A 19,005-nucleotide genomic window follows, 5' to 3' on the forward strand; every position below is an offset into this window, starting at 1 on the left:
GGCCGGTGCTGCAATGCCTGAGGGACTAACACAGGCACGAAACATGTCGACCTTTCACACTTTGATTGCCCCTTAGGAACATTATAAATCCCCACAGGGGCACACACTTGTTTTTACCTAGGCTAGAGCTACCTTTTTCATTAAAATCTACTGCAAAGGACTGCCCTAAAGCCATGTTATCTTACCTCGCTGTGCACTAACCAGCCCCCACACCTGCATGCGCCAAAGGGCTTCGTACTCAAAATATCCCCGATAAAGAGCCCCGGTTTCGGGAGCCAGTGTGCAGGACCTCATAACCTGGCTCTCAGTCCCGCCTTTTTGCTTTATATGACCTCATCAATCCCTTCGTACTCAAAATACATTATCCAAAACACTAAGCAAGCTCTCAAGCGCTTAGAAGCTTATTCTGATGTGCGAATAGACAAATCCAACTTGGCTGCACTTTGGAACAATCCTAATCTGAGTATAGACAAAATCCCAATGTAGAGGGACGATTGGTCACAGAAAGATATCAATATGATCAAAGATTTGTATAATGATACGATACCACCAAGTCCTTTGCTACACTGTAGCTAGAAAATAACCTGAATAACATAGATCTATATAGATTTTTGAAGCTTAAAGCCCAGATCCCTGAACAACCCATAAAACCGATACCCCCTTCTCTCTCCATCACACTGATTCAACTAGCTATAGCGGGCCACATAGTGTCTAAAATATATAAACTAACCATGTCTAAGCCAGGTAAACAACACACAGTTAATGAAAGGACATGAGAAAGTGAAACTAATACTAATTGTATCCTGTGGGACTGGAAACACATTTATACGAGACCATTTAGGAACAAAATCTAGCCATCACTCACAGACTAAATATATGATTATCAAAAGGTCATCCTGGACACCAGCAAAGTTACGCAAACTTAACCTCACTCAATCTCCACAGTGCTGGAATTGAAATTCGCATGAAGGAGACTTACCACATATGTTATTTAATTGCCCTCTCTTGCAATCCTTCAGGGTAGTGGTGTAGCTAGAGCTTCTCACGCCCGGGGCTATCCCTCAGATTGCCGCCCATGGCCGGTAGCGGGGGGAGGGGGTTTATGGGGGAAAAGGACGACTAGCAGTGTGGGTGGATTGGCAGGGTTTTAGTTGCGATGCCACGCTCAACTCCAATGCAGGAGAAAGCAAAGGTCAGAGCAGAGGTGCTGCGTGCCCAACACTAATCTCTCCCAGCGAACACGCGCTGCCAAGGCGCACGTACTCGACTTAGTAACAAGCCTTTTGATCGAGTGGCTTGGAACCTCACACTTTAATGTAAATGCAATGGAGGGAGACAAATCACACAGCTTGTTATCTTTTCACAAGTACTTAAGAGAGGCATGCTTTTGACGTTGTTAGGTCCCTTTATGTAAGTGCATGAACTGTAAGAATGTCAGATGTGTTGGTCTGTCCCAGTTTTCACACACTATTTAATTTCTTTTATAGCGCTATGCATCCCAATGCAGGGTGTCACACCGATATACATAACATACAGATTGACAATAAATCCTGCAAGTGTACAAGATATGTTGCATGAGTCATTGAAGGTTAAAAGGTGTACCAGTCACATATCCTGCATAGCTCACTGTTCTTTATTAAAACGCTTACTATTTATGAACTGCAAGTAACGAAAGGGTCTGTGTTCAAAGTAGTAACCCGCTTACCTAGCTACATTGAAAAATAAAAAAAATTCTGTCACCTGCATATTACATGCTTTGCAGGCACATTAACCTACTATACTACTTTGAGTCAGTTCTGGGACTACACAAAACAGAAATCTCTCAAAGAAATACTTTAACCTCCTGGGCTATCTCACCGATTATTATTCTCTGTTATTTACTGGGCACCTCCGCAGCAGATATCTTAACCCCATAAACATATTAGATTTTACATTGGGATTGCAACACTTTTTTAGCACAATCCCAAAGCAAAACTTACGTTTTTTAAATCTCATATGTGCTTAAATGCACTCATGATATGTGAGGTCACTTACTGTGATGCCACGTGTGGTGTCATGCATTGTGACATCACAGGCTGTGATGACACACACCATGATGTCACTTCCATACTGACTTACTAGGATAGTCCCCTGCCCACCCCACGTGCTGGAACTGCAAGAATTAAACTCACACTAAACAAACTTCCAGGAGAAATGCAAATGAAAGTTTATTTGAGGTGTGTTCACTTTATTAAAATCTGAATCCTGCAGACGAATTTCACATCCTGAACATTTAGTTTGCGCTGTAAATCGCCACGAGACCTAAAAACGACAACAGCCATGACCTCTTAGACCTAATCTGCACTCTAGCGTGCAAAATAATATTGAGAAACTGGAAAAACTTCAAACAGATTGCCTACAAATCATGGCAAGAAGAACTAATCTTCCTAATGGATGCCAACAATATAGCACTAAAACGAACTCCCTGGCGCGCTCCTTGTAGGAAAATGTGAGGCACTTTGGACACTTCCTCCCTTACCTTCAAACCACCATGAAGGCCCTCTAAGACACCTATCTAATCACACCCAATCTCAGTACACTAGGCACCGATCTTCTTGTTTAATAACTCAATCCCTCTCTATACTCAACCTACGACCATTGTAGCAACCCTTGGGAATGTATCCCTTCTTTTTCGTTTTAAAATACAGGGATGTATCACTCACCTTGACAGTTTTATATTTCAGGAATAACAGGTTTATGTCAACATGCAATGAGTATTCAGTAGACCATCGAAACTAGAAGCTGTACTTATGAATTTGTTAAACCCTCGTGACATCCCTTCCACCAATGATATAACAGAAGAACATACTATTAACTATGTCTACACTCGTTTTTTGTCAATATATATTTTACGGTGATACCTATTTACACTCGTACTGAGTTTATAATGTATAATGACTACCTGTATTTTTCTTCTTTTTACTTCTCCTTTTTATGTTGTATACCCTATTAATCCAATAAAAAATATTTGAATTAAGAGTAATGGATTCAAATCTTGAAATAATCTCAGCCACTTGTAATTACTTAGGCTGCAGTCTATTCCATTGATTTTTTTAAATTATGTATTTATTTTATTATTTTCTTGCTCACCCTGCCACTTCAGATTACACATACCCATATGCAAATCAATTAAGTCTTGCTCCAGTAGGAACAGTCCAGACTGAACTGCCATGCCAAGTTCTCTCTGAACCAGAACACAAGCAAACCACGACCAGTGTCACCCTAGTTGTTTGTAGATTGGTTGCAGTGGCACAACAAGCACAGGACCCTTGTCTGGACATATCCTCTGCACTTGTAGCATCGGACTAAAGTGAACAAAAAAGTGATGGGTGGAGTGCTTGAATTAATGTCCACTACGAGTAATTACTCAGGGTTGCATCCATTGGGTTTTTTGTCTACCAGAGTAGACCCAGCCATACGCAAATCAGCGTTGGTCATGCTCCAATAGGAGGAGTCCAGCCCAAACTGCCAAGCCAGGCCCTCTCCAAACTGGGACACAAGCAACCCAAGACCCACGTTCAGAGTGAAGGCTAGCCTCTGATCATATTACATGAGATAATTATCAAACTGTATACATAGTCAGATTATACATTTTGATAAGCTTAAAATGATGGGACTGAGCACGAGCGTACTAAATTACAAGCCAGCAATCGGGAACCAAGCAGTTGATTGAGGGAAATAAGTAGAAATAAAGATGTTCTTTGTAGCCCTCATCTAGCAGAACTTACTGGAGCTGCATCAGTTGATTTATCGGGTCATAGGAGGAGAGAGCAGGGTTTGGTAGCTAGTTTGAAATAAGGTTAAATAGATGTCCGGTGAGAACGAGGGAAAAACTATCTGTAACACGCTTCTGTAACTCTCCCATAAACTTACTGATCTGATGGGAGTTTCAGGCACCTCACAATGTTATTTCCTCATTAAGCCGTCACTGAAAAGCACACACTTTGTAATTATTCCTTTAATGACAAAACCTACAGAAACAATGCAGGTTTTATAACAGCATATGTAAGATTATTAGTACATTGGTCACTTTAATTTATGTTTTTGTGTTTTTTTAACAAAGGAATCTTGTGAAAATCCTATACCACTAGACTCGGCAATACAAATAATTGTGCGTCCTGTGCTTTAAAAGATGTTTCGGAAGCCATTTTAGCTTTTTATTTCTTTAGAAAGTGATGGGATATACAAGCCATTTTTGCGCACGCCGTATGTGGGATGGAAGAGAATCTTGCATTAGAAAAGATGGTACCATTCTTTTTATTGTAATAACATGTATTTTTGTGTACCCCTACAGTCCTTGGCTTTCAGCAAACAGTTGATCCGGGAAGTAGAAAAGGAGAAGCTCCATGCCGTGAATAATCAAGAGTGTGAACGCCTCATCGAAAGATGGACGTCTGATGAATGCATGAATGCCATTCTAAGCTTTTTCCAGAAGAAGTCCAAACTCTGACCTTTAGAAACAGCTGGAACCTTTCCTGCAGTTTAACAACATTGAGACGAGCAAAAATGTATACAAAAACCCAGAAGGATGATCAAAATTAATCTTCATCAACGTCCTTTGTCTCTTTTATCCTGGTTGGGAGACAAGCAAATACCCTAAACTTGATCATAACCAAATAAAGGGATGAGGAACTGAGATAGTAGTTTGTCCAGTGTAGTAGAGTGATGGGATAGCTTCTTATTTTCTTGTGGAATGAGGATAACCCCAAGTGTGCCTTTTTAATAACAACAAATAATTAGTACTAAATGAAGTGCTTACTATTACATTAGTTCTAAATTGTAACTTTTAAAGTTTTCTAGATAAAGGCTTTACTTCATTTCACCTGTAGGCAGGAATTTATACTTTGACATGAACTTGTTGTACCAGTAACACTGTATGTTTTTCCCTGGGTTGCCACCTGGATATGCCTTGAGAGCTTTACATGCAGCTGAGATACTCTGGAACACGACCAGTGCAGAACTTCGGCCAATGGCTGTCACTGAGTCGATGGAACCAAATTTGGACAGCTCGTCAATAACAGATTGTTTCAACTCGTAAAACTGATGATTGTACATTCCTCTTTTTTCAGTACACTGCCACCTATAAAAAAACACTTTATTAAACAAGTGTCAATATGTCATCTGACAGTCAGCCTACATCACTATATTGTGTTCTTTGATCAAAATATTTGTTGGGGAAGTAGATTGGGATGGCTTTTATTCACATTGTTTCAAGGTTGCAGCAGTTGTAAAGTTTGGTGCACAATAGTTGCACATTTACATTTCAAAACTACTGAACAGGCGGGTTTACACCAAACCAAGCAAATGCCTTTGCTTGTGTTGGCACAAACGGGCCCATTAAGTAGTTTTCGAGAATGTAAGTTACAAGAATGGGGTGGGTGGGTGGGTTTGAAAAGGGTTAAAAAGTTAGAGATGCACTTTTAAACCATGTATGGTCCACAAGCTTGATCTAGTGGGCATGTCTCTGATAGATATATTCAGTCGTTTGCAAACCAGTTGAGGTCAGGAGAGTTGTAATTAGGAAGTCCTATTGAGTTTGCGAGGATCACAGAGTTATATTGACTGAGTGTTAAGTATAGTCTGAGACACATGCCTAGCAGACATGATCCACGTGAGACACACCCAGCATTAACTTAGTACAAACAATATACACACCTGTCACACTTCTGTGATACGCCACAGTCGACAAAACCTGATACACATACACACACACACACTCTAAGTGATATACATACTCAACACACTTAACCCCTTCCACGCTCATGACGAGCTGGGCTCGTCATGGTGTAGCCTCCTCGCACGCTGATGACGATAACCTGTTTGTCAACAGCTCTATAATTGTTATTAACCTCATAGATGCTATTAAACATTCCTCCCCAGTGCTGCGCTGTCCATTGGAACTAGTGCTGAATGGACGTCCAATGGTCGTGCGCAGCACTGGGGAGGTAGTGCTGCCGTCGGCCAATGCACCGAGGCAGCACTTAAGGGGTTAACAAACCCTGGAGCAGTTTAGTAACACCCGCACTATCTTGTGTGTGCTCAAAATGTTTTAAACTCAATCAACAGTGTCAAACCTAAAAAAACATAAAACACATTTCAGTGCAATGCACATGCATTATTGACACTGGATCTTATTCCTACTCAGAATCCGTTTGAAACGGAAAGGATGTGTGTCCCTGAGATTTGTGACTTGACTGCTATTTAGTGGACTGCCCCTAATTATAGCGCCATACACAAAAGCATTAACATTGACCATGCCTATGGCTCTCATAGTGCCAAGACCTCTTGGGTTCGCCAATGCATGTTTACAACAGGAGCCATCTTTGTCGTCTCGTATGTGGCTTTTATAATTTCTGTATACAAGAACACCACAGCATGCAAGGCTTCCAGGTTTAGTTCTTAACGCACAGGACAAGGCCTAAAGATTAGACCACATCTTGTAAGCTGGAACCAACCACCCACGTCACGACTGCCTCAGCACTGCGACTTTGCGAGTCATGGTAGCACGCTCATGTGACTGGACCTGTACCTGTTCTGGGGTGCTTCTCAGGCAAAGAGATATGTCAAAGGCAAGAGACCAGGCAAAACTCTGGTTTGGGTTCTGAGGTAGTCTGCAAGACACACAATTGTACCTTCACATGAAAGCCAGTGTAGACATAACAAATACATAGATTGACATGAAACAAGCAACATCACAAAGTTAGACTCCTATTTAGAGAAAATAGCACTGACCTGGATAGATAAGAAATACTGGTTCCCTTTACTTGACTCTTAATAGAGAAGTAATTAATGCACCTGACAACCTAGCAAGCAGTAATACCTTTGCCCCAGATGCCAAATTGCCCAATTCTATAATAATATAAAGATGATCTGGGCACACACCTACTGAAACAGTATTAGAGAGAGGGTCTCTGCATATATCCACTGGAGATGTAGTGGTCATAATTCGGTCAAACCTTGAAGATCCTACAACTTGAATTTCACTAGATCCTCCTGGGTTGCATGAATCCAGTAAGGAAGGGAGAGAAAACTACTTCTAATCTTAATCTTTGTGTAGGGACCAGGAAAAATCTCCCTTTCAATTTAAAACTCCACATACAAATGTATCCGGTTCCCCTAGTTTTACCCTGTTACGTGCTATTTATTCAGGAACAAGTACAAGCAAGTTCCAGGATCATTTGATTTGTTTCTGCAAGACCCCCCCACACACACACACGCTCAGTCTCATGATTTATCATTGGCTCTCATCCTGGTCCCTAAAAACCATGATGAGCTCAACCCTATTTTGTTATATATTGTGAAACGGTAAGTTAGAAAGATAAAATATGCCTTCGGATATCTGGTACCCCTTTATTATTGGGTATCACAGGCAAGATTAAAAGTGAAAATTATAGCTGTTTCTAGGGGACTAGTATCCTTACACGCATCTCATCATATGTTTCAGCCTCTCACAATGGGCTGAAAAGCACCCTGTTTTAATTGTTAACCCCTTCCACGCTGATGACGAGCTGGGCTCGTCATGGCGTAGCCTCCTCGCACTCTGATGACGAGCCCAGCTCATCACGTAACATGCGCTTTTAAAAATCTCAGCGTACGAGCGGAATTTCGCTAGCGCGCATGAGGTTAATGTATAGACTTGTCCCTAATGTCTATGTGAGTACAAGGGCAAATGAATACATATAAGCATGTGATCTCACTTTTCCTCATGAGTCGAGCATCAATTAGTGATGAGAAAGAATAAAGTATTAAGCTGTCGATGATTCCTAGGGTACTGTAACCATGACAAGCAGACACCGACATGTATGAAATGTAATGATCCTGATGTAAAACATGGGCAACAATTACATGCATGCTGGATGGCTCATACTGAAAGGTAGACAGAACATGTGGCAAACATGCTGTAGTCAGATGTGATCTATTGCACTGTAAACTTGTGGTGGTGAGCACAATGGTATTACAAGTGAAAGTATAGTCTCAGCCTACGTATTATTGGCTAGTTGCCTCTCTTGAAAGGAGGCAGGACCCATGTAATCACACTCTGTATTTGAAAAATGTACCCTAATATATGAGAGTCATTCATGAAAAAGAATTGCTTCATCTATTTATCAGTGCAAAATGTGCACTTGCATATGGTAAGGATTATTTTCTTTAATGTTATCATCTTTAAATTGGTGGAAATGCAGGGAATCCATGCTGGGGGCACATGTACCGCCCATGGAAATCCCATGCTGTTGTTCATATACCGTATCATCATACTCAAAATAATTCCTTCTAATGGCAAACATGGCTAGTTTCATTTCCCTGAATGCAGTAATTCTGACATGATGGACAAGCTTTCTTCTTGCGGTATGGTTGTATATGTACATCTAAACCAATCATTTTCATTTGTAAGATCAGTAGTCATGTTTCACAGGGTTTTTTTAAATGTTTTGTATCTTTCAATGATTAGTTGTTTGTAAGACCCTCACACACTTCGTATCATTGGGTCTCATTCTCTCCCCTATTAACCTGAATAGTCTCTACCATATTCCAGGGAACACTTTTAGAAATTGTGGAATGGGGAGTTGAAAAGACAAAAATGTCTTGAGATCCTTTTATTATTTGGTATCACAGGCATGGTTAAAAGTAGAAATTATCGGTGTCTCTAGGGGGATTAATATCCATACACCTTTTTCGTCAAAGAAATTTTTCAGCCATTCACAATGGCCGCTTAGGGTTCTAGGCGTTCATTAAGATGTTTGAAAAACAGCTTTTTATAATGTATAGTCCTGTCCCTAATGTCTCTGTAAGCACAAGGACTGTAAGTCACTGTCAATATATAAAAGGCAGACCTATTGGTTTTATCAAGGGGATCATTGCAATGTGTGCCAAATGACATTTAAGCAAAGCATTTGTTGTACAAAAAATATTAAGCAGGTGTTCGAGCCTTTATTTTTTCCTCCTCCTCAAGCACATAATGTAGTCATTAGATCAACCACAGGGGTCGCTGCATTCCCAAGCTGAAGAGCAAAAGCTCCAGCGTTAGGAATGCTTAAAAATATCATAAAATGTTCCTGTGGTCATGTTCTATGAACCACATAAAATAGTCTTCTTCTTCTTAGTATTTCTTGGGGACTGCTGTACCCCTGCAGCCCGCCACAATACTTTTAAACAATATTTTGCTGGTAGGGCCCCTGCCCAGATTGGAGCACCACCATGCACCAAAGTATATCTAAATTAGCCCACAGCGATCATTCTGGTGCCGCCGTAGGCTAATTTAGATATAGTTTAGGTACATCTTTAATGTTGGGGACCATGAGCCCCACAGGGGCGTAGCAATAGCCCCTGAGGTGTGGGGGCTGAGTTCCAGGGTGCCCCCCAGGGCACTGTGCACAGGCAGGCCTGAAAGCTCACTGGGGCCAGAGATTGGGGCCCCCTCAATGCATTTTGCAGGGGGGCCTAGTCTGTTTCGTTACGCCACTGTGGCCCAGCTGGCAGTCCTGTCAGTACCCATCCTGGGTGTTGCGGTAGCAGGCTTCACTCCCGCCTGGGTGTGAGCAGCTTTTTTCCTCTGTTCCTGCAGAGTGGGAGCAATCCTTGGTTCCCTGCCTGTGACAGCAAGGGAGGGGAGAAACAGTTCAGCTTCAATTCAGTGGGAGCATTTTTGCTTGCTCCCGCCGTGTGGAAGCTATGAAGTCTTCCCTGCTTGTGCTCTTGAGGGCAGGGAACCGTGTCCTGGGGATGGAGTCCACTGGACACAAACAACGATCCTTCCCTCTGAGAATTGAGGCCAAACCATGGCTCAGGGTTGTAAGTTCTCTCCCCAAAAAAAATTATACTGGGCCCTGGACAATGGGGCCCTGGGGCTGAGATCGGCTTGGGAGGAGTGACCCCACACTCAACTCCTCATCAAAAATACAGCAGGCGGGGGGAGGAGCCTAGCATGCAACCATGATGGCCGCCTAAACCCTCGGCTCCGCCGACCCGTTCGTTTTCCTACCATACCGCTCTTCATCCTGCAAGCTATCCTGTATTTGCGTCGAGGTATCGGACCTGGGAAGTGATGCTGGTTCCAACGGTGTGCTCCCCGACGGTCTCCCTGCGACAGAAGTGACAGGGCGCCCTTGTTTCCTTGCTGGTGCTCAACGACGGTGACCGGTTCTTTGTTCTCAGATGCGGCCGGCCTGACTATGACAACAACGGCCATTGAAGGCAGGGCGGAGTCGGTCGGTGGAAAGCGGCTGCCACGCTGAGTTTTCCGCAGTAGCGAGCCATTTAATCCTTTGATCTCCACGCTTCCACGGCATCGCCGTTGCCAGTGCAACATTTGTATCCTTCCCCCCGGATGACTCTGAGAGTCTTTTCATCCTCAAGCAAAGTGAATGGGGCCATTTTGGACGGAGCGTTCAGCGCTTGCAATTGACGATCCGGTCTGTTGCTGAGGGTGCTTACAACGGCCGACGCTGCTCTGCAACCATGTGCGGCGTCAGAATGGAGTGTGCTGCCCTTGTCCCCACGCCCTGGCTGTGCTCGTCGGGGCGCCGATGCGATGACCAGCTGCTAGAAAGGGATACCGGCGGCCGGGCTCGGGGATTGCCACACGTCTGCGAGCCCCATGTGCAGGGAGCTGCAGCATCCTCCTCTCCTGAGGCACCCTTGAAGATCGGCGATGATCTGAGCGCCCTGGACGTTTTGCGAGCTGCCTTGTGTGACAATGCCCAGGACCTGGGGGGCCGACTAGATGCCATTCTGCCCCCGTTCTTCTCGACTGGCCGAGTTGGCGTTCGCGTGCGGAGCACTTCGCCACACCCTGGGTTCGACTATGGTGAACTGCCTCTCCCGAGATGCATGGAGGCGCTGAGGGTGAGAGAGCTGGACACCGCCGCGATATTGTCTGTTACAGCTGTGGAGAGGAGTGTGCTTCCTGGACTTGTACAGCGGCTGGGGGATCGCCTCTGGACGCCATGTCTGGCAACTCCTTCGGGATCTGTTGGCGAGTCTTGCATTCCTATTCTGGGCATGCTGCTTATGCTTTGGTTGTTTAACTTTGGAGGATTGCTGCTGTGTGTTGCCCCTTTTTGTACATTTGTAGATCACATGGTTCTGAGTTGGGCGGATATTGGTGGACGGCGCCTTGTCCCGTTGTGGTCATTCCGGCTGTTTATCCTATTCCAGTGTGCCAGTGAGGTACAGTAGTAAAGTAGCCTTCTGGATCGCAAGGGACAAGGTTGAAGATGCTTTTCCTTTTTACTTACTGTTGTTTGCATTGCTAGGACTGTGATGGGTGGACGGGGGAGCTGGACGTTGGTTATGATTCGATTCGGGGTCGGGGGTGGGGCGGCCGATAATATACATGCTGGTTGTTTCGGGCACACACGTTTGGCCCTCCTCCGGTTTTACATGTCTACTTTTTTCTTTTTCTTTTCCTTCTTTATTTCGGGTACTCTTTTTTTGGGCGACAGGCACACTGCTAGGGGGGGGGTAGGCCGTAGCCTCTGCATGCGTGTAGGGGGGGGGGGTTTATTTTGTCCGTTTAGGTTTCTATGGGCCTTAATTTTTTCTTTATTCCTGCATTCTTTTCCTTTCTCCTTTCTTCCTTGGGTCAATGGAGTGGGTCGTAGGGGGGTGGGTAGCGACCGGCACACAACGTACTGTGCGATTGTCAATCCTTTTATGATGTCCTTGTGCCGCCATTTTGATTGTGTCTCAATGCTCGCTGGATTTCTTCGATGGGCGTCGCCCACTTCAGTTTTGGTCTTTGATCCTTTCTAGTCTTTACTATTTTAATATTCTTCACAAAAAACTTTTAAAATAAACCTTAACTTCTCCTGCTTCCCAGTAGTACAAATATCTCCAGTGTAACCCAGGTTGACTGTATTTTGCTTTGAGATACTACTGCGTTGCTGTATTGTTGCTGATGTGCTCCAAAAGTTGTCGAGGCCGGCCGGATGGTTGTAGGCCCGTACTTGTTTTATGATACTGTGCAATAAAGGTTTTCAAAAATTAAAAAAAAATAATAATACAGCAGGCCCCAGGGGATGTGGTCCTTGGGGCCGTACCATGGCTCGGGTAGGCCACTCGCCCATTAAAAACAAATCTGCCCCAGAGGATTGGGTCGCTGGGCCTTAAATGGCTTGGAGACAGGGCCGCACTCACTTCGCCATTAAAATGAAAAAGACCCAGGTTAGTGGAGTCCCGAGGCCTTATAATGACCCAGGGAGGTGGTCCGCATACCTCGCCCCACAAAAATGCTTCCTCTGACCACCCTGGGGGAGGGGTATTTATTTCAAAAGGGCAGGAGCCCGCCTTTTGATTTTTGTGATTTTGCTAAAAAAAAAAGAATAATCTCTTGCCCTATAACCCCCCACCCACCATTCGTAGGGGATCAGGGATTCTCTACCAGGCCCCCTATATGTTTTTGTTTCATCTGTTTGCAGGGGACTCTGTCCCAGAGTCCTAAAACGTCTGCGGCCACATCTTTTTTGTTGTTTTTGATGCAGTGGAAGCCAATTAGATCTTACCTAATTGGCCCACAGTCTGGAAACCTCTGTTAAAAAAGCCTAATGCAGATCCGACCATGCCATCTAATTTTAGACCCATTTCCCTGCTCCCGACTTTCTTGAAGGTCTTGGAGAAACACGTTAATGGACAGTTATTCTTGTTCGTGGAAGCGTCTCAATTTCTTCACAACTCTCAATCCGGGTTTAGAGCAGGGTTCTCCATGGAGACCACTTTGCTGGGCGTTACTGAGATGTTACGCCAGCGCTTGGACGCCGGCGACACTGTTGCCCTTATTTTATTAGATCTAAGTGCCGCTTTTGATATGGTTTCTCATACCGTATTAATTGAATCTTTACAGGCACTGGGTATTGCTGGGACGGCGCTTGATTGGGTGTCTTCCTTTTTAGTGGAGCGAACATTCCAGATGTTCCCCACCAGGGCCTCGTCTAAGTCTTATTCCTCCCCATATAGGTGTGCCACAGGGCTCTATTTTGAGCCCGTTGTTTTTCAATATTTATGTGCAACCATTAGCAATTATTGCGGAAACGGCAGGGCTTACATTGTTTTCCTATGCTGATGATAACCAAATCATCTTTTCATTATCAGCAGGGGGGAAACAGGACCCTTCTAATCTGCAACTAGGCTTGCGCAGGATTGCAGCTTGGATGCAACTAAATTTGCTCAAGCTTAACGGGAAAAAGACGGAAGTACTCATTTTTGGGAAAGAGTCTGAACTTTGGGGCCCCCAACATTGGCCAGCTGAAATGGGACCTTTACCCACACCCTCCTCTCAGGCTCGTAATCTAGGCTTTATCATTGACAATAAATTGTCAATGAAACAACAGGCAGTTCAGACAGAAGCCACCTGTTTTACCATCTTAAAATGGCAAAAAAAATTATCTGCATGCTCCCTGTAGACACCCAAAGAACAGTCGTCCAGGCTTTAATAACATCTCGCCTGGATTACGGTAACATTCTCTTCCTGGGGTCCAACATAGAGGTACTACGTAAGCTTCAGGTGGTGCAAAATTGTGCCGCTAGATTGCTCTGCGGCCTTCCCAGAATGTCCAACATGGAAAATGCCCTGAGAAAACTGCATTGACTAAAGGTAGAACATCGCATAAAATTTAAAGCCTTATGCTATATGTTCAGAATAAAGATCGGCTCTGCCCCCAAATATTTACAAGATCTGGTTCATGAGTACCACCCCCGACGCCGGCTTCGTTCGTCATCAGAACTGTTCGAAATCCCGAGGTTTAAACTGTCGAGAATGGGAGGCCGCTCCTTTTCTCTTCTTGGGCCAACCTTATGGAATTCCTTACCCGATGTGATGAGGAGGGAGAAGCTGTTTCCCGACTAAAGGAAACAATAAAAAAACCTGTTTTTTTTAACCTACATTGCTAATTCCGATATTATCCTATCTTCTGTTATGGCCTGCGCTGGGAAACCCTTGTTGCGTAGCTGTGCGCACTACAAAATAAAATAACATAACATCTTGAGATCTGTTAGGTCGACCGATCCTCTGTCGCAAGAATTATTCTTGTATTTTTAACCTTAATGTTTTCTTTTTGGAAAACTACTGAATGGATTTAGACCAAATCACAAAAAGCACATTTCCGGGTTCAAGATCTAGCTTTATGGGAAATTTGGTGTAATTCCATTCAGCCCTTTCGGCAGTAGCTGTGCTTAATTTTTCTATGAAAAATTACAAGCAGAAAATGTGTTTTGGAACCCAACCTTTTTCTTAGACCCCCGTTTAACGGATCACCCCAAAGTTTTCCAGGAAGGAGCTGAGCTAGATGAGACTTTTTTTGTTAAATTTCGTCAAAATTTGTAAAATGGTTCCAAAATTAAAAGCAAACCAAAAAATGTGTTTCCTATGGAAACTTGGTCCTTACTAAGACTAGCGAGTGGTGAATATAAATATAGATATATTCTACTGGCAGTTGCCAGTAGATAGTCACAGTTAAGACCTAGTTTCTAAAAGAAAAGCATTTTTTGACTTCCATATAACCTTGGCACCGTTTGACGAATCTTGGCGAACTTTTCCAAAACAAGCCGCACAGTTAGTCTTGTTCTGCAAGGAAAGTTTGGGGGCTGAGAAAAGGGGGGGAGGGGTGTCAACAAATGTGCGTTTCCTAAGCAATTTCCCATTGGGGTTTTGAACATGACTCCAGCCAGATTAGTGGACGGAATGACACCAAATTCAGCAGAGAGTCCAGAAACAGACCTTTTTGTGATTTGCTGTTAAGTTGTTTTGCAATTATTAAAGAAAAAAGGAATGTAGATATCTAGGAACATGGACCCTCTGCGGATTCAACAGATCTCATGCGGAGATCTGATTGGCTGCTAACTCTTTAACCAGGAAGTGTTGGCAGCCATTTTGGGACTCTGACTTAGCTAAGTTCCCACAGAAAAGTTAAACAAAAATTGAAGGGGGAAGGGTCTGAGTACCCTGGCCCCGTAGGCTCGGTGGTGAGGTACCCCAGGGACTCCGCCAGGACCCAAAAGCTTCCCCCCCCCCCCTCAATTTTGTAGCAAAATCACGAGTGGATGCAAGCATTTTCTGCAAAATTGAAGAAAAAAACAGGTACACTCTGCGTTGTTTGCTTTTACTTCAGGCCCTGGGTGGGCCTGGTCCCAAGGGCATAATTCAATTAATATATTGGGGAAGAGGATGCACGCGACCAGTCTGCCATGGCTGATTGTGGTTCCTGGGGCCGGTCAATGTAAAATATGGGGAAAGGGGACTGTGCAGACACCCCTCCCCCCCCGGCAGTTTACAGCCCCGGAGAGCACCACTTCCCCAGGGCAAGAACATTGTTTATAGTGGGAGGGGCCGCATGAACAGCGCTTGTGGGCCTATTACGGCCCCAAAGACCACCACCTGTGGGCCCAATTACAAAACAGGGAGGGAGGGCACGTGGACCCCCTTCCTGGGCCATTTTCAGCTCCAGGCACCACCACTTCCCTGGGGCATGGCTGTACAGTTAATGGGGAGGGGGCGTGTGCCACAACCCTGGGCCATTTGCAGTCCTGGGGACCACCCCCTTCTTGAGGCAGGCCCTGCGAGAAGAAAGACTGGGGGCTGTGCGGCCCCCTTCTGCAGCTAATAATGGCCCTTGGGGATGGATTTCCAGTCTCAGGACATAGATGTTTGTGTATGCTTGGCTGCAGCTTTAACAGCTTCCACCAATTGAGAGCTAACAGTAAGACTGCTCCCAACAGGAGGGTGCAGGTAACTGCTCCTGCTTGCTGGGAGCGGCCTTTTCAAGCAGGCTGTCAAGTGAGCAGCAAAACAGATAAAGAAATTGCTAATGCATGCAAGTAGCAGCATTTTTTTCTGCTTCCTGCTTGCGGGAGCAATGTTGCCTGCCGATGGAGGTGTAGAGTGGGCAGGGACCATTGGGGCAGTGGGTCTCCCCCGCTCTCTCATACAGTGCACACTGTGGGTGCTGGTTTGGCTCCAGGGCACCCAGCATCAAGTGGCTGGGCCCCAGAGAATGGAGTCCCTGGGGACAAAAGCGGTCCCTCTCTCCTGTAAAGAAATTTCTTAGGCTTGGAGAACGCAAAGCAAGTGTGTTTTCACATCAATTCCACAATGAAAAACGATCTTGAAATCCTTTGTGTAGGTGAATGAATCGTTGATCTGTTGGTGCATATTCTATAGTGTCTGTGACAAGCGGGTTCTTTCTTGTCCTCTCCTGGTGAAAGCTGAGTTCATGGTTCTCCCTTTAAATTGCTGTGAGTATGCAAATGTGCAAAATCACCTGGAAGTCTTGTACGTTTGGCCCCACCCACCTTGCTAGTATTCAAAGGTCTTCCTGCCTTTTGCTAGGATGATGTATAGCTTACCAAAAGATCCCCCAGAGCGTTTCCTGTTTATTTTGGTAACGCCTTCTTCATGCAATGAATGAGGACATCTTCACCAAACAAAGAAGCACTTCGTTATGTAGTTAAGTGGAAGTACCCTTGTTTGGTGCACATTAATCTCTATGTAGTCTCGCTATCTTCTCTATAGGAGAATTCATACTATTACACATTTATGGAAGAACACACACAAGGAACAGTCATTTTGCAAAAAATTAAACACACAATGTCACAGGAGACATTTCCTCCTGGTCCATTACTCAGCTGTTGTGTAGAATATGCACTAGACAGTTACCCAATGAGTTAGCACTTCATAATTAACTAGTAGAAAGTGCTCCTGCTGAGTAGACATTTTGTGCAAAACTGTGGGCTCTTGTTGAATAAAGGGGCAGGTGAGGTTCTGTTCTGGCACACGGACACTCACGCCCCTCTCGCAGCCACTCACAAACCCACTCATAGATGCAAACAGCCCTCAAAGACCCATATAGCCACTATCACACCCACTCAAAACTACGCGCATCCACTCATATACCATACAGCCTCATGCACACTCAGACCCATACAGCTGTTCACACCCACTCACAGACCCATACAATCACTCGCACACCTACTCACAGACCCATACAGCCACTCACACCTACTCACAGACCCATACAGCCACTCACACACAAACCTATACAGACACATACAGCCACTTACACACCCACTCTCAAAGGTTGCAGATTATAATTAGGAAGAATATTTTTAAAAACATTTGAAATTCACTATCGCGCTCTATAAATACCCACAAATAAATAAAAACCTAAGGTTACAGGGAAGTTCTAGTCAGGAAATGATGTTAAAGTAGAAATTCACTGAAAACAACAAAGGTTACACGGATGTGATAATTAGGCTCAAACTGTACACTCACAAAACCATAGGAAATCAGCAGATATAGGTACTTGAGCAAACTATAACTTATGCCCCCACAATACACTGTTTATGGCCTCACATATTACATCACTCATGATATGATCAGTGACATCACTCATGACACCTCAAATGGTGTCGCTGATGACATTATTCACTCCAACACCCATACAGTCACTTACACACCCACAAAACCACTCGCAGACCCATACAGCCGCACACACCCACTTACAGATCCATACAGCCACTCACACACCTACTGACACACCCATACAGCCACTCACTGACTCAAAAATCTACTCGTATACCCTCAAAACTGCTCGCGCACCCATACAGATGCTCACAGATCCACTTACTGACCCCTGCAGCCATTCACACACCCAGTAACCGATCTATACAGCTACTCCCACACCCACTCACAAACACACATAGCCAGTCACACACCCACTGACTGACCTATACAGCCACCCACACACCCATTCTCAAAGGTAATCGTTTATAGTTGGGAAATAAAATTTAACAAACCTTCAAAATTCACTAAAAAACAAAGGTTACAGTGACATTATAGGTAGGACATAACATTACAAAACTGTAGAAATTCAATAAAAAAAACAAAGGTCACATGGAAGTTATAGTTAGGCACAGATTGTACATGCATAAAGCCATAGAAATTCTGCTGTAATAGTTACCTGAGCTGACTAGAACTTACGCTCCTGCAGTTCACTGCTTATGACCTCGCATATTACATCACTGATGAATTCATCCATAGAACCACTTACACACTCATACAGCCATTCACCAACTACACACAACCACTCACACACCCACTTATAGATCCATGCAACCACTGAGACACACACTCATACAACCACTTAAACACCCACTCACATCCACACAAGTACTCAAACACCCAGTCACAAAGATACAACAGCTTACATTCTCACACACATGCAAACACACACACCCTTGCAACCCCTCACACACCCATACGACCACTCACACACCCATACAACCACTCACATATCCCCTTACACACTCCTACAATAACTGACAGCCACTCACACACTAAAACAACGGGACTGCCACCCATTGACTGATGTGTACAACCATTTACACACCCATTGACAGACCTAAACAGCTACTCAAACCCACTGACAGACCTATACAGCCACTCAAACCCACTGACAGACCTATACAGCCACTCACAAACCCACTTACATATTCATACAGCCACTTGCTTGCCCAGTTGCATATCCAGTCACACATCCATACAGCAACTAAGCATGAGCGAATTTTGCGGATCTCGCGTTCGCGAATTTTGCGGATTTGCGGATTCGCAATCCGCAAAATCCGCGAATTTGCGGATTTTTTTTTTGTGTGTTCGCCCGTGTTTCTGCCAGTTCGCGAGGGTTTTGTACACTTTCGCAAATTGCGAACTTACCTGTCGGGTCGCAAGTTTCGCGAACTTGTTGTTTCTACGTGTCCAGCCTGTTTGGGACACTCTTCTTCATCACTGCCACTCTCTGTCACCACTGCCACTCTCTGACTACTCATGCCACCCTCTGGCCCACCCATGCCACCCTCTGTTTCATCACCACACCCTCTGGTTGTCCAGTGTACATTATTTTCGGCAAAGCAAAGCACACCTTCCCTGCCTCAAGTGACCTGAATTAATTTGGGGCTGATTAATGTGTCACAGAATATTTC

General features: G+C 44.4%; 2 protein-coding genes across 4 annotated transcripts in view; one reads left to right on the plus strand and one right to left on the minus strand.

Annotated features, from left to right (window-relative positions):
• Window positions 1–5,175, plus strand: part of LOC147722518 (enoyl-CoA delta isomerase 2-like) — a 340,043-nt gene extending 334,868 nt beyond the window's left edge. For all 3 annotated transcript variants that reach the window (XM_086965044.1, XM_086965041.1, XM_086965042.1), the window contains exon 10: window positions 4,334–5,175. In XM_086965044.1, the coding sequence (XP_086821170.1) occupies window positions 4,334–4,489 (156 nt within the window). In that variant the 3' untranslated portion in view covers window positions 4,490–5,175. The remainder of the gene's footprint in view (window positions 1–4,333) is intronic.
• The window catches only part of LOC147722519 (testis expressed protein 56-like), a 35,481-nt gene continuing 21,324 nt past the window's right edge, over window positions 4,849–19,005 (minus strand). Inside the window, exon 4 of the mRNA XM_086967319.1 lies at window positions 4,849–5,119. Within this exon, the coding sequence (XP_086823445.1) occupies window positions 4,849–5,119 (271 nt within the window). The remainder of the gene's footprint in view (window positions 5,120–19,005) is intronic.

Source organism: Lissotriton vulgaris, chromosome 4_1 (genome assembly GCF_964263255.1).
Source record: "Lissotriton vulgaris chromosome 4_1, aLisVul1.2, whole genome shotgun sequence".
In the NCBI taxonomy this organism is placed as follows: domain Eukaryota; kingdom Metazoa; phylum Chordata; class Amphibia; order Caudata; family Salamandridae; genus Lissotriton; species Lissotriton vulgaris.